The 12,544-nt window shown below is 34.1% G+C and overlaps 1 protein-coding gene across 4 annotated transcripts in view; it reads left to right on the forward strand.

Annotated features, from left to right (window-relative positions):
- Positions 1–12,544, forward strand: part of Pclo (piccolo presynaptic cytomatrix protein) — a 263,933-nt gene that overhangs the window by 197,082 nt on the left and 54,307 nt on the right. For all 4 annotated transcript variants that reach the window (XM_090332895.1, XM_090332894.1, XM_090332893.1 and 1 more), the window contains 5 exons: positions 1,778–1,886; positions 2,442–2,509; positions 3,525–3,736; positions 6,894–6,944; positions 11,042–11,166. In XM_090332895.1, the coding sequence (XP_090189021.1) occupies positions 1,778–1,886; positions 2,442–2,509; positions 3,525–3,736; positions 6,894–6,944; positions 11,042–11,166 (565 nt within the window). The remainder of the gene's footprint in view (positions 1–1,777; positions 1,887–2,441; positions 2,510–3,524; positions 3,737–6,893; positions 6,945–11,041; positions 11,167–12,544) is intronic.

Consider the following 12,544-nt stretch of genomic DNA (forward strand, 5'->3'; position numbering starts at 1 on the left):
AGTATGATGAGGCGCCACAATCTTGATTGGCACCAATACACAAACTCTCAAAAGAAACTGAGTGGAAAAGCTCAGCTGCCAGAACTCCATTGTGGGATGGAGTAGTTTATTGTAGTTTAGACATGATCTTAAGTTCTCAGCAATGAACTAGGCAAGGCCTTGATTATCTGTATAAATTTTCACCCATTTTAGTAGCAATACAATTTGTTTTTTTAATAACAAGTCACAAGTTCATTTCACTAGATAATTGTGCCTTGTCAATTTGTAGTTTTTTTCATGATTTAAAAAATGATCATAGAAGGTCAATAGAAAAGAAGACGTGGGTGTGAATATTCTTCACAGAATATGCTACTGCCAATGGTGACAGTGCAGTTTCTGAATTACAACAGCAGTCATTTGTTCAATCCAAAAATCATATGTTTGTATGTCTACTTTTTTTTTTCCTACTGACTTACAAAAAGTGTCTTGTTTATTTTTCTTTTCCTTTCAGTAAGGTAAATTTTTATTTAGTGGTGTTATAGTTGTCCTTCACATAATTTTCCTATTTTTATGTATACAACAGCCTGGGATTGTTGAAATAAACCTAAGGCCTAACGGAAGATAAAGGTTTCTGGGAGTAAGTTATAGAAGTCATTGTTTTGTTTGTGTTACTGTGAGACTTTCTATGGACTTCTTTCTCTATATTGTAAGAGCATTTTCCTTTTTTGAGTGCAACTGGCAATATGTTTTCTAATAATTATTAAACTTTTAACAACATAATCTCTCCCTGTTTCCAATAGTGAGCAATACAGAATTTTACATAGTGTGAAGCTTATTAAATAGTGTGAAGCTTTATAAGAAATCTATTGCTCAACAACTATTCTTTTCATCTAAATTATGGTTGTACCTAGATATTTTTCTGTGACAACACTCACATATTTGGGGCCATGATGTTGGATGATTACATCAAGACATTTCCTACTCATACTAATATCATGTCAGTCACATCCATTGTTACCCCTAAACTATCTGACAAACCCAAGAAACTGGATGTGATGCTATTACATTCATTTTAAATAGAGAGGGGGAGATATCTATAGAGCCGAAGGAACTCTGTGTGAAATGAAAATGTTGGTTTTTGTTCAAACATTATATAAAAGTTTCAAGATGGCATGCACAAAGCTTTATAGCAAGCATAGAACACTGGGTGTTATACTTCTGTACTGATCACAGACCCACACAGCTGCCCCTCATGAATTATTTCTGTTATTCTCATTGGGAATATCTGGCATACATTCAGAAAAAGAAATAGAGTGGTGTGTTTGATCTAGACAAAATCAAAATATACTTATTTCTGTAAAGAACTTCAGGAAGTTCTTTTACCACTCTCATTCCGTGATTAAATATAATGGTCTCATACTAGTACCTTGTTTCTAAAAAGAAAACAATGTACTGGTGTTTGTAATTACTTGTTTGCTTGTTTGATTGTGATTTTTATTTTTCTAATTGGTAGTGACAATACACATTCAATAATGTTTTCTTTATAGCAGTATTAACAGAATGCATGTGTTTGGTTATATTTACAATGTATTCAAAAGCAGACTGTTGCATGTTTTAAATATATTTACGTGTTCAGGTAAGTTTATTAGATCAGACTGCAGAGAATTTTGAACGAATATTCTCCGCATTGGTGTGTTAAGTTGGCTTTTAAATACTCTCAAAAATGCAATCTGTGCCCTGTGGACTCAGCAGACAAAGCACATGTTTGAATATTGTATTTGAATTTGTCTTTTTTTAGGCATGCAAGTTTTGGAATGGAATGGAATTCCCTTAACTGCTAAAACCTATGAAGAAGTACAGAGTATCATTAGTCAGCAAAGTGGGGAAGCAGAAATATGTGTAAGACTGTGAGTTTTTCCCCATCTTTCTGTTTCCATTTTTTGGCAATTCATGGCTCTTTTAATTTAAAATTGTTAAGGTGGAACCTTTGCCAGTCAGTAAGATTTTCAGTAATTAGCAAACAAAGTGAATGCAAGGTTTATAGATTTCTTCTGTTCAGAATCAACATCTAAAGTATAGACAGAATCCTGCTAATTTAGTTGCTAATAATGTCTGCAGCTCTCCCTCTGATCTTTCTATTAACATGTGCTTATAGATGAAAACCCTGACCAGTTTAGATGTCCTGGATGATTATGGTATTTTGAAATGATCTTACATTTAACCCATAAAGATTTCACCTTAAATAATCACTTATATTGGCTTTGATTTTTAACAGCATTGCATATCTATATGTATATCTATTGGACTAGAAGGGTGAGCATGCATTGGGGTTGCTTTCAATCATGAACCACTCCTCATTTACCTACTGCAAAGAAAAACAAAAACAACGTAGTTGGAAGAAAAAAGGAGAGCCTTTTGTCTCATTCTTCTTCACTTTCTTAATAGTTTGTGTTAATTTTTAGGGATCTCAACATGCTCTCAGATTCTGAAAATCCCCAGCACCTGGAGCTTCATGAGCCACCAAAACCTGGTAAGAAGAAACAATTTGCTTCCCAACATGAAGAAACAAACAGGAATTGTTGTACAAGTAGTTGGATCTGTAAATTCCCATGTATATGGAAAACATTATTGTATACATATTTCAATATATTAGCTCTTGAGGGGAAGCATATATTCATGTTGGATTTGATAAGAATGTCATTATTTAAATCACTGCAGCTAAGTTCACATGTAAATAAAAACTCAACCTGTGAACTCATTTTTCTTTGATCTTTTAGTAATTACTCATATTTTCTTTTTTCAACGTAACTGTTTTAAAGTGTTAGAGATTGAAACCAGTGTATTTTGCATATAGAAAAGTACTGTACTCCTGAGGTATATCCCTCGAACTTATAAATGTGTTTTGAAGATTTTGATTGCCATTTCATAATAAAATTAAAAAATTGCTTAGCTCTTTCTTACCTAACAAAACATATGTATTTATTAGATCAAATGTAAGATTAAGGGTCTGGAATTTCGCCTAGTGGTAGAGTGCTTGCCTAGCATGCACAAAGACCCAGGTTCTATTTCTCGGTACCACATACATAGAAAAAAAGAGCCAGAAGTGGTGAGGAGGCTCAAGTGGTAGAGCTCTACCCTTGAGAAAATCTAAGGACAGTGCACTCAGTCCCTGAGCTCAAGCCCAAGACTGGCAAAAAAAATGTAAGATTGAAATATGTTTCCATTATTTAATTTGCATTGAGTATTTCCTATGTTTACACTGAAGTGTCTGTTACTTCTACAAACAGAGCAAGTCAAGTCCTATAGAGATATTATCAGATAAAATTGGAAGCCAGTGTCCCTCTGTAATTCAACATTATACCATTTTCTCTGGGCCACACATAATTCCCCAGAAATGGATGTATAAGTAGGCAGTTAATTTAACATTGGAAGTATAGTTTACTTCATAAGCAATATTTTGCTCTATAACCTGAAGAGGATCCATGGTATGAAATATCTATGAAACAAAGAAATTTGTAAACCCTTCAAATTTCATTTGGCTGTAGTGGACAAGGCAAAATCCCCAGGAGTGGATCCAAAGCAGTTGGCTGCAGAGCTCCAAAAGGTTTCGTTACAGCAGTCGCCTCTGGTACTGTCGTCAGTGGTGGAGAAAGGATCTCATGCTCATTCAGGCCCCACATCAGCAGGGTCTAGCTCTGTTCCCAGCCCAGGACAGCCAGGGTCTCCTTCAGTGAGCAAAAAGAAACATAGCAGCAAGGTAAGAACTGTTCAGTGTGACATCTGAGTTACCTTGTTTCTGGCTCTTCAATTATAACAGAAATAGGAAATTAAGTATTGTTTTATTTACATGCTCTTTCACAACCACTTCAATTCAGAATGATCTATAGGAACAAACAGCAATAATAACAACAGCAAGACATTTTCCTCTTGTGAATATATAACTTAATAAAATGATGTATTTTCATATCTCAAAATATTTTGTACTTATGAAATATTTGACTGATTTCTTTGCCTTTGCATGAATCTGGCTTTTCTTGTGTGCATTAGTTTTGTGTCTGTTTTGAAATACAAATCATATTTGCATTTTTCAGTTAAATGAGGAATAAAAATAAAATACACAGAGACACTTGAGTGCCAGTGGCTCACATCTGTGATCCTAGCTACCCTAAGGAAAGTAAAATTCGGCCTATAATCCTATTTACTTAGGAGGCTGCGATCCAAGGATCAAGGTTCAAAGCCAGCCAGGGCACAAAAGGATCTAAGACTCTTATCTCCAGTTAACTTATAGAAAATGGGAATTGGAGCTTGGCTCAAAGACAGGGCTCTAGCCTTGAGTTCAAGAGCTCAGCGACAACACCCAGGCCCAGAGGTAGGGTGGTAGTCTTGAGCTGAAGAGCCTCAGGGACAGCTCCCAGACCCTAGTTCAAGCCCCATGACCCACCAAAAAAAAAAAAAAAGGAAGGTAAGATTTGGGAATCACAGTTTGAAGCCACTTTGTCAGGAAATTTCATGAGACTCTTTCCTCCAATTAGTCACCAGAAAGCTGGAAGTAGAGCTTTGGCTTGTAATAGAACATTAACCTTGAGTAACAGAGCGAAGGGAACAGTACCTGAGTTCAAGCCCCAGGTCACACACACACACACACACACACACACACACACAATTAATTAAAAATATGTAAAATGAAGATACAAAAATAAGAAACAAGGAAAACAATTATACATTATCATTAGAGCTATATTCCAAATTCTGCATTAGTAAATTTTAATTAATGACAATCTTCATTTGAAACAAATGTTTCCATTATTATTAATTTGATGTTGCTGAAGAATAAAGGGAACATAGCATTATTTTTATAGCTGTAAAAGAGATAATTATATGAATAATTTGTAAATTATCTTTGTTACACTCCTATTTAAGCTATGGTCTCTTCTCTTGTTCTAGCTATTCTAAAAGTAGTTTTCTTGGATAACCATTATAAATCTAAATGTTGATTACTCCTTAAGTCTTGCAATAATACTTATTATAAATGTATTATTATAAGAAAATTGTAATGCATTTATATATTTTTTTCTTTTATTATTGATTGTCAGGGTAATGTATAGAGGGGTTACAGTTACATTTGCCAGGTAGTAAGTACATTACTTCTCACACATTGATACCCATTCTCGTGTTTTTGTCCCAGTTTCCTTCCTCCCACCCCCTCATCTTGTTTCCCTCCCCTTTCCTATTTCAAGTAAATAAACGTATATAAAATACACCAGGTAATAATGGTAGATACAGTAAAAATATGAGATTAACCAAAGGGCAACAAAAGAGAAGAGAAATAATATAGTACATTAAAAAACAACAATCACACAATATAAAGCTCTTGTTTCCATATCCTGGAAATCCTTTCATTTAGTCTCATCCTATATGGCCTATGTACCTAGGTTTTGAACTATTGTAATCCTCTGCTAGGAGAGTCCTAGATGTGTACTAATTATTACAAATAAGGGAAACAATTGAGCCTATGTTCTTTTGGTTCTGGCTTACTTCACTTAATATGATTTTTTCCAAGTCTTTCCATTTCCTTACAAATGGGGCAATTTTGTTCTTTCTGATGGCAGCATAGAATTCCATTGTGTATAAGTACCACAAATTCTTGATCCAATCATCTACTGAAGGGCGTCTGTATTGGTCCCATATCTTTGCTATTGTAAATAGTGCTACAGTGAACATCATTGTGCTAGTGTTCTTGTTTCTGGATGATCGTCCAAACTTTATTTTGTTGTGTTTCTGGGTCTTTATTAAGAAAGTTTCGACCTGTGCTAAGGAGACCTGGTGTATCTCCTATTCCTTCTTGTAAATTTTTCAGGATATCTACTTTTAACCTCAAGGTTAAATTAATTCTGGTGCAGGGTGATATAGAAGGATCCAACTTAATTTTCTGCAGGTACTTAACAAATTCTGCCAGCACCCCTTGTTTAAGAGGCTGTCTTTCTTCCATTCTATTTTTTTTGTTCCCCTTTGAAAGATTATGTGGCCATGGGTCTGTGGGTTGATTTTTGGGTCTTCAGTTGTATTCCATTGGTACTGAGGCCTGTTCTTGTGCCAGTGCTAAGCTCTTTTGATTACTGTAGCTCTGTGATAGCGTCTAAAGTTTGATATTGATATTCCTCCAGCACTCTTCTTTCTGCTAAGGATTCCTTTTGCTATAATGGGGTCTTTTATTATTCCATATAAAATTTTGGATTGCTTCTTTTATTTCCTTAAAGAATGACATTGGCATATTGATGGGTATTGCGTTAAATATTGTAGATAGCCCTTGGAAGGATTGCAATTTTCATAATGTTAATTCTTCCAATCCAGGAGCATGGGAGGTTTTTCTACTTCCTCAGTTCTGCTTTAATTTCCTTTTTAAGGTTTTTAAAGTTTTCTTCATGAAGGTCATTTATATTCTTAGCTATGTTAATTCCTAAGTACTTTATTTTTTTCAAGGCTATTGCAAAAGGAGTTGCTTTCCTGATTTACACTTGCTCCTCTAATTGTTGGCATATTTTATAGTTCTATTTTTAACAATCATTTTTCAATGTTACTTTTAATTAAAAAGCTATGTGGTATACCTACAAGTTAGAGATTCTTATATCTTTCTCCCAGTACCACAAATTCACCACCATTTGAGAACTTATTAGAAATGCAAATTTTACCTGACCCTAGACCAAATATATCAGAAAATATGTGGATAGGACTCAGGAAACCTGTTTTTTTTAATATGTTATCTATATTATATGATGTCCCATTAAATTCAAGAAGTGTTTATCTAATTAAATATGGAGAATGATCTGGCAAATTCAGGGAAGGTGAAATGTTAAAGTGAAAAGTGTTATGAATAGTTAACCTATTAATGAAATATCTGGTCTTTTCTATTGTAGCCTACAGATGCCACAAAGGTTGTCTCTCATCCAATTACAGGAGAAATTCAGGTATGAACATTTGTAGATTGTCACCAATTTACCTTCTCATTTGACTGAGTTTGTTACTGATATTTTAATTTGTAAATGAATTATTAAAATCCTGTCTTATTTCCAAATACATATAGAACTATAAAGGGAAAACAAAATTTTGTAGCATAGTAAAGTAATAGATAGCAGGAAATCCAAGGATAACTGGAGTTTTGTACTTTGATATCTCCTTGATACATCAGCAGGACAGAATGTTTTGTGCTTCAAATACTGAGTACTTGTTGAAGTGTTTTGGACAGAGGAGAAATCTCTTCGATGTTCCCATGAATCTAGTACTGATCTGTAAGAACTACATAGTTATTATTGAGAAATATTTTCCTTCTTTAAGTCATTACAACTTTGTAACTTATAAAACCAATATAAAGAATCTTGAGGGGCCGGGAGTTTGGCCTAGTGGTAGAGTGCTTGCCTAGCATGCATGAAGACCCGGGTTCGATTCCTTGGCACCACATACATAGACAAAAAGCCAGAAGTGGTGCTGAAGCTCAAGTGGTAGAGCTCTAGCCTTGAGAAAGTCCAAGGACAGTGCTCAGGCCCTGAGCTCAAGCCCAGGACTGACAAAAAAAAAAAAAAAAGAATCTTGACCAGGGAAATAAAATAAAAATAATATACATCACTATCAATTTTACTTTGGTCTGTGTTTTTTCTGTATTTGCACATTGTGACTAGAGATAAACAGACAGCAGACAGTTCAATCTTAAAGTGGGTTAGAGTTTAAAACAATACTAAAAAGGGTGCTTTAGGTAGTAGCAACAAATTAATTAAGGTAAATAAAAACTGTCACCTAGAAATAATTAACACAATGTAAAGTAAAAATTTGAAGATAGTTTCAGATAAGTAAAGAAACAATCTTACTGATGAGTCCAAGACAATCTAAAGAAAACATTCAGAAACTATTCTCCAAGGATAATAGTGATACTAATTCATTTAAAGAGAAGGAGTGGGTATTCTGGAAGAATAAGGAAGAATAAGGAAAGTATTTGCAGAGAAAAAGAATAAGATAATTTTCAGAAAGAGATAATTTCAATAAGATAATTTTCAAAGACTGAATCATCAGTATAAGTGATTAATTACCAAGGCACATCCTGATGAAAGCATAGGTGGTGTGCCGGTGAGCAAATGGAGAAAACACAGAATATGAGCACCTTACCCAGAAGCAACTTTCACTGCCCAGGCTGATCTCCTGTGCCCTCCACATATGCCTGTCACTGCTACTCCCCACACAGAGGAAGCATTGCCACGGACCTGCCTTTTGTCATTTCACAAGCAATCAAGGAAACATTAGAATCTCTTATTCTTTAAAATTTTTTAACTTCTTTAAATGCTCTGTATTACCATTAAGTAGTTGTCCAAAGGAATTGCCCCCTCACCAAGGCAGGGTAGCAATGCAGACCATCTTGTTTAAGGCCATCCCTTTCGACCCTCTCTCCCACAAATGCAGTTTACGTGTATAGTGCATCTCGATCAGTGTCACTCCTTCAACATCTTCACCTCACATCGACCTACCCTTTCTTATCAGTTCTGTGGTATGTACTCCCCCACATCATCCCTTCATTTATCCACTCCTCTCCCCTTGGCCGTGACTCTTCCCCTTGCTAGTACCCACTTCCTAGTATTTATTTTGTTGGCTTTGAATTCATTGTTCAAAGGAATTTTACTATTTGAGCTCTCCATAGAGTTTCTTATACTTCAGTTAATTTATTTGCAACTACTTTTATACTACCTACTGTATTCTCTTACAGGTCTTTCAGCTCATTCTAGCCACCACGAACAGGGGAAGCCATGCAACCTATGTTTCTCTGGGTCTAGCTGACTTCAGTTAATATAATGTTTTCTAAGCTTTTCCATTTCCTTACTGTTTGGTTTTGGCTGGTGGTTATGTTGCTGCTGTTTATACTTTTATTTGTCTTTCCCTTGAGCAGTTACATGTCTCTCTGTAGTTGAGATTTATCCTCACAGTATTCTTTTTAATACCGGGGATAATTTTCAGCAGTCATTTCATGATATTATTTTAATTTTTTTAGCCAAACCTTATTGGTAATGAAGCCACCTCCCGAACCTGCTGGCATTTGGAGTATAGTGATTAAGGACATGTTATTCTCTCTCAGGACTGAGTCCAGGGCCACCCCAGATTTTCTCCAAATCCATTCAGAGCAAAAAAGTGACAGGAATTCTCAGTGTAGTGTGCATATTTTAATTTCAGTTACAAAAGAAAAAAAAAGACTCGTGCTTCAACATTTGAACAGGAAATCCAAGGCTGACAGAGAGGAAAAAATAATGGAAGAGTTTTTCCTAAGAAAAGATTTGGAAGCTGGTGAAATTTCAGTGACATTATTGCCGCATATTTCCTATTCTGCATTGCTGTTTCCTTTTGTAGCACAGGGTTCTAAACTTCCCACCTCTTAGAGTATTTTACTTTGTTACTCACAGTGCTTTTATCATGGTTAGCAATGGACTCTAGGCTTTTCTGAATTTTTCAGAATTGAGCCATGTAATTCAAGATTCATTTTCTGTCAAGAAACACAACCAGATTAAAATTATGCTGAAATGAGATGTAAGCAGAAGTTTGACTCATCAATATTTATCCTATTTTTAATATAGATATATCATAAAAAAACTACATTAGTATTTTTATTTATGGATTTGTAACTACAATTTAAAAATAACCATTGAAAAGGACAAAGGCTTGCTCTACATGATAGGGAAATAACCTTTCAATTACAAATAGGCAAATTATGAAGGACCATACTCTCATCGTAGTGGTATAGGCCTGAGTGTGGCATACACTAAGCCTTGGATTTAATCCTTAGCACTTCAATAGGCAAAAATGGATAAAAATAGGTGAATTTCTAAACTTCATAATTTTTAATTATTCTGGCTTCTCAAACACACATACATCTATCTGTCTATCTATCTATCTTTCTATCTATCTATCAGCCATCTATCTATTGTAAATCTTTCACTATTCAATGACAGTGTGCAACAGCCAATAATCTATGAAGTTTTCCCAATAAAGCTGATACTATTCACATACAGTATCTGAAGTTACCATGGAAAGTTTTCATCTGCTAGATCTAGACATGCTATGAGTCACTTTCATCCACATAAATGGCACTGGCCAGCTACTAGTCACATAGCCACATATACAAGCCAGTCTGGTTGTATTTTGCCAAGGCAAGTAGGAAATTAGTGTGATAAATCCATGAAGATCTTGGTAATGTCTCTCAAAGTACTGTACTTGCAATGAAATATTGTGAAAAAATGATGTCACTTTATTTCATATAAACCAAACAAAGAATCATTGAACAGAAGTCATCAATTCTGAAATAAACTGCAATAACAAGTAAAATAAGCAAAAAAAGAACTGATGAGACATGACTCTTCCTTTTTTCTCAGCTTCTCAAATTAAGAAATGAGGCTATTTATGCCCAGTCCCACTCTGTAAGGAAAGTAGACACAGAAATAGAAATTATGTGCACATTTTGAAAAACACAATTTTACATTAGCAGATTTATCTTTACATAATTCTATCTACTGCTCCTTCTTTAGTATTTATTACTGCTGTTATTTAATATATTTTGTAATAAATTATCCAATTATTTTAAAATCTTCTGGTATTAATAAAGAACACTAGTATCATGTACTATTTACTAGTATCATGTACTATTTTTCTATGTACAGAAATTTAATGTAAAAATGCAGCTGTCATTGAGTCTATTATTATCTCTATAAATGAACTTTAGATAGGCCAAGACTTTATACCATTTAAGGAATAAACAGTGTATTTTCTAGAAATGAAAATGTGCCTTAGGGCTCCCAATTAAATTTGACATTTCACTATTCTATTAAATTACAAATAAAATGAAAATGAGAGTTGATGCTTTTTATAAGACTTTAGAAGAAACAGTAGTAAAATATAGAATGATGAGCTGGGGTTATAGCTGTGGGTAGACTAGCAAAGCATGGATAAGGCCTTGGGTTTGATCTCCAATGCCACCAAAATGAATGATAACTCCATCTTTTCCAAAGTTAATGACATTATTTTCTATAATCTAAAGCTTCAAATCAACTATGATCTTGGAAATCTCATAATACATATTCTACAAGCAAGAAATCTTGTTCCTCGAGATAACAATGGGTATTCTGACCCGTTCGTTAAAGTGTACCTTCTTCCTGGGAGAGGGTAAGTAAAGAACTAATGTCTTCTAAGAATTACAGCACATTGTTTAAATACTATGCTAATAACGATGCATGAAGTACTTATATCTGGAGAGTTAAAACATATACATAAAACACACATATATAATTATAATCATTTTACTTATTTTACCAATAATACAGTAATTAATGATATAAGCAAAAAAAAAAGAAGTGTTAACCTCTTCTAGTCTCTGATTTCAAAGCCTTTCCTTGAGTTCATTAGCTTTTGTTTTGTTTTCTCTACGTCATGATAGTTTATTTCTAATTAGTAGATAAGGCAGAATTTAAAGTGTATAATTAAGCCTTCAAGGATTCTAGGAACAGTAGTGATCAAAATATAAACAGATACAATGAGAGCAAAGCAGCATGCATTTCCAATCTAGGAGCCATTCCTATGATGACCAGTCAACTGGTGCAGTCTGTTGAAGAACTATGTGGAATGAATTCAAAGAATTAACCCACATTTTCAAACTCCATTGAAAAATCAGTACTCAGTGAATAGCTTTATCACATATGTTTATGTTCTAATAGTTTGGTGTTCCTTCAGTGATATTTCTCATGTATGTCTATCAACGTTTAACAAACTCTAGTACAGAATAATGTTTGAAAGACTGATGTTGATAAATAAATGGAAAATGTCTTTTGAATGTCTTGTTTTATGTATATAAATTATACTCAGGACCAGGGCTGTTATACAGTGGTAGAGCTTGTAGTTAACATCCTTAGCACCAACTCAAATTAATTAATAATAAAGTGATCTTGGAGATAGCTAATTTTAAATAAGTAATGTGAAATACTAACCCACAAATCATATAGTTATTGGAAGAAATTATGTTAAATGTACATGATTTGATAATAAGCAATTATGAAGTGGTAGCAATAAAATGAAAAAATAACCTAAGGTGGTAATTTGAAAATAGTAAAGATATTTTTGTTGTTTATTTGTTTCCTTAATCTGGGAAGTGATTATATGAATATTGTTTGGAGCTTTTTTTTGGAGTGGGAAGTATTTTTAATCGTAATACAGAAGAAGAGAACGCCTTATGGCCCATCACATTACCCCTGGCTCTGCAGCAACCATCAGTACTTAGAGCCAGTCATATTCATCTTTACCTTCTAAACTGCACACACCCACACTATTTTAAAGTAAATCTCAGCTATTGTAGCTTCTAGTGCAAATATTTTCTTTTATATTTCTATAGAATAAACACTCAAAAATAATCATACCTGTGTCCCCATAATGGTTTAAAATTTCACAAATGATTAATTTCCTCTAACTCCTTCATGTTATTTTTGTAGCTGGTTTGAGGCCTTAATTAATAATATTTATAGAACATATTGCCCATCCAAAGTAAAGTCTT

Source organism: Megascapheus bottae, chromosome 5 (assembly GCF_031878675.1).
Source record: "Megascapheus bottae isolate mThoBot1 chromosome 5, mThoBot2.hap1, whole genome shotgun sequence".
Taxonomy (NCBI): domain Eukaryota; kingdom Metazoa; phylum Chordata; class Mammalia; order Rodentia; family Geomyidae; genus Megascapheus; species Megascapheus bottae.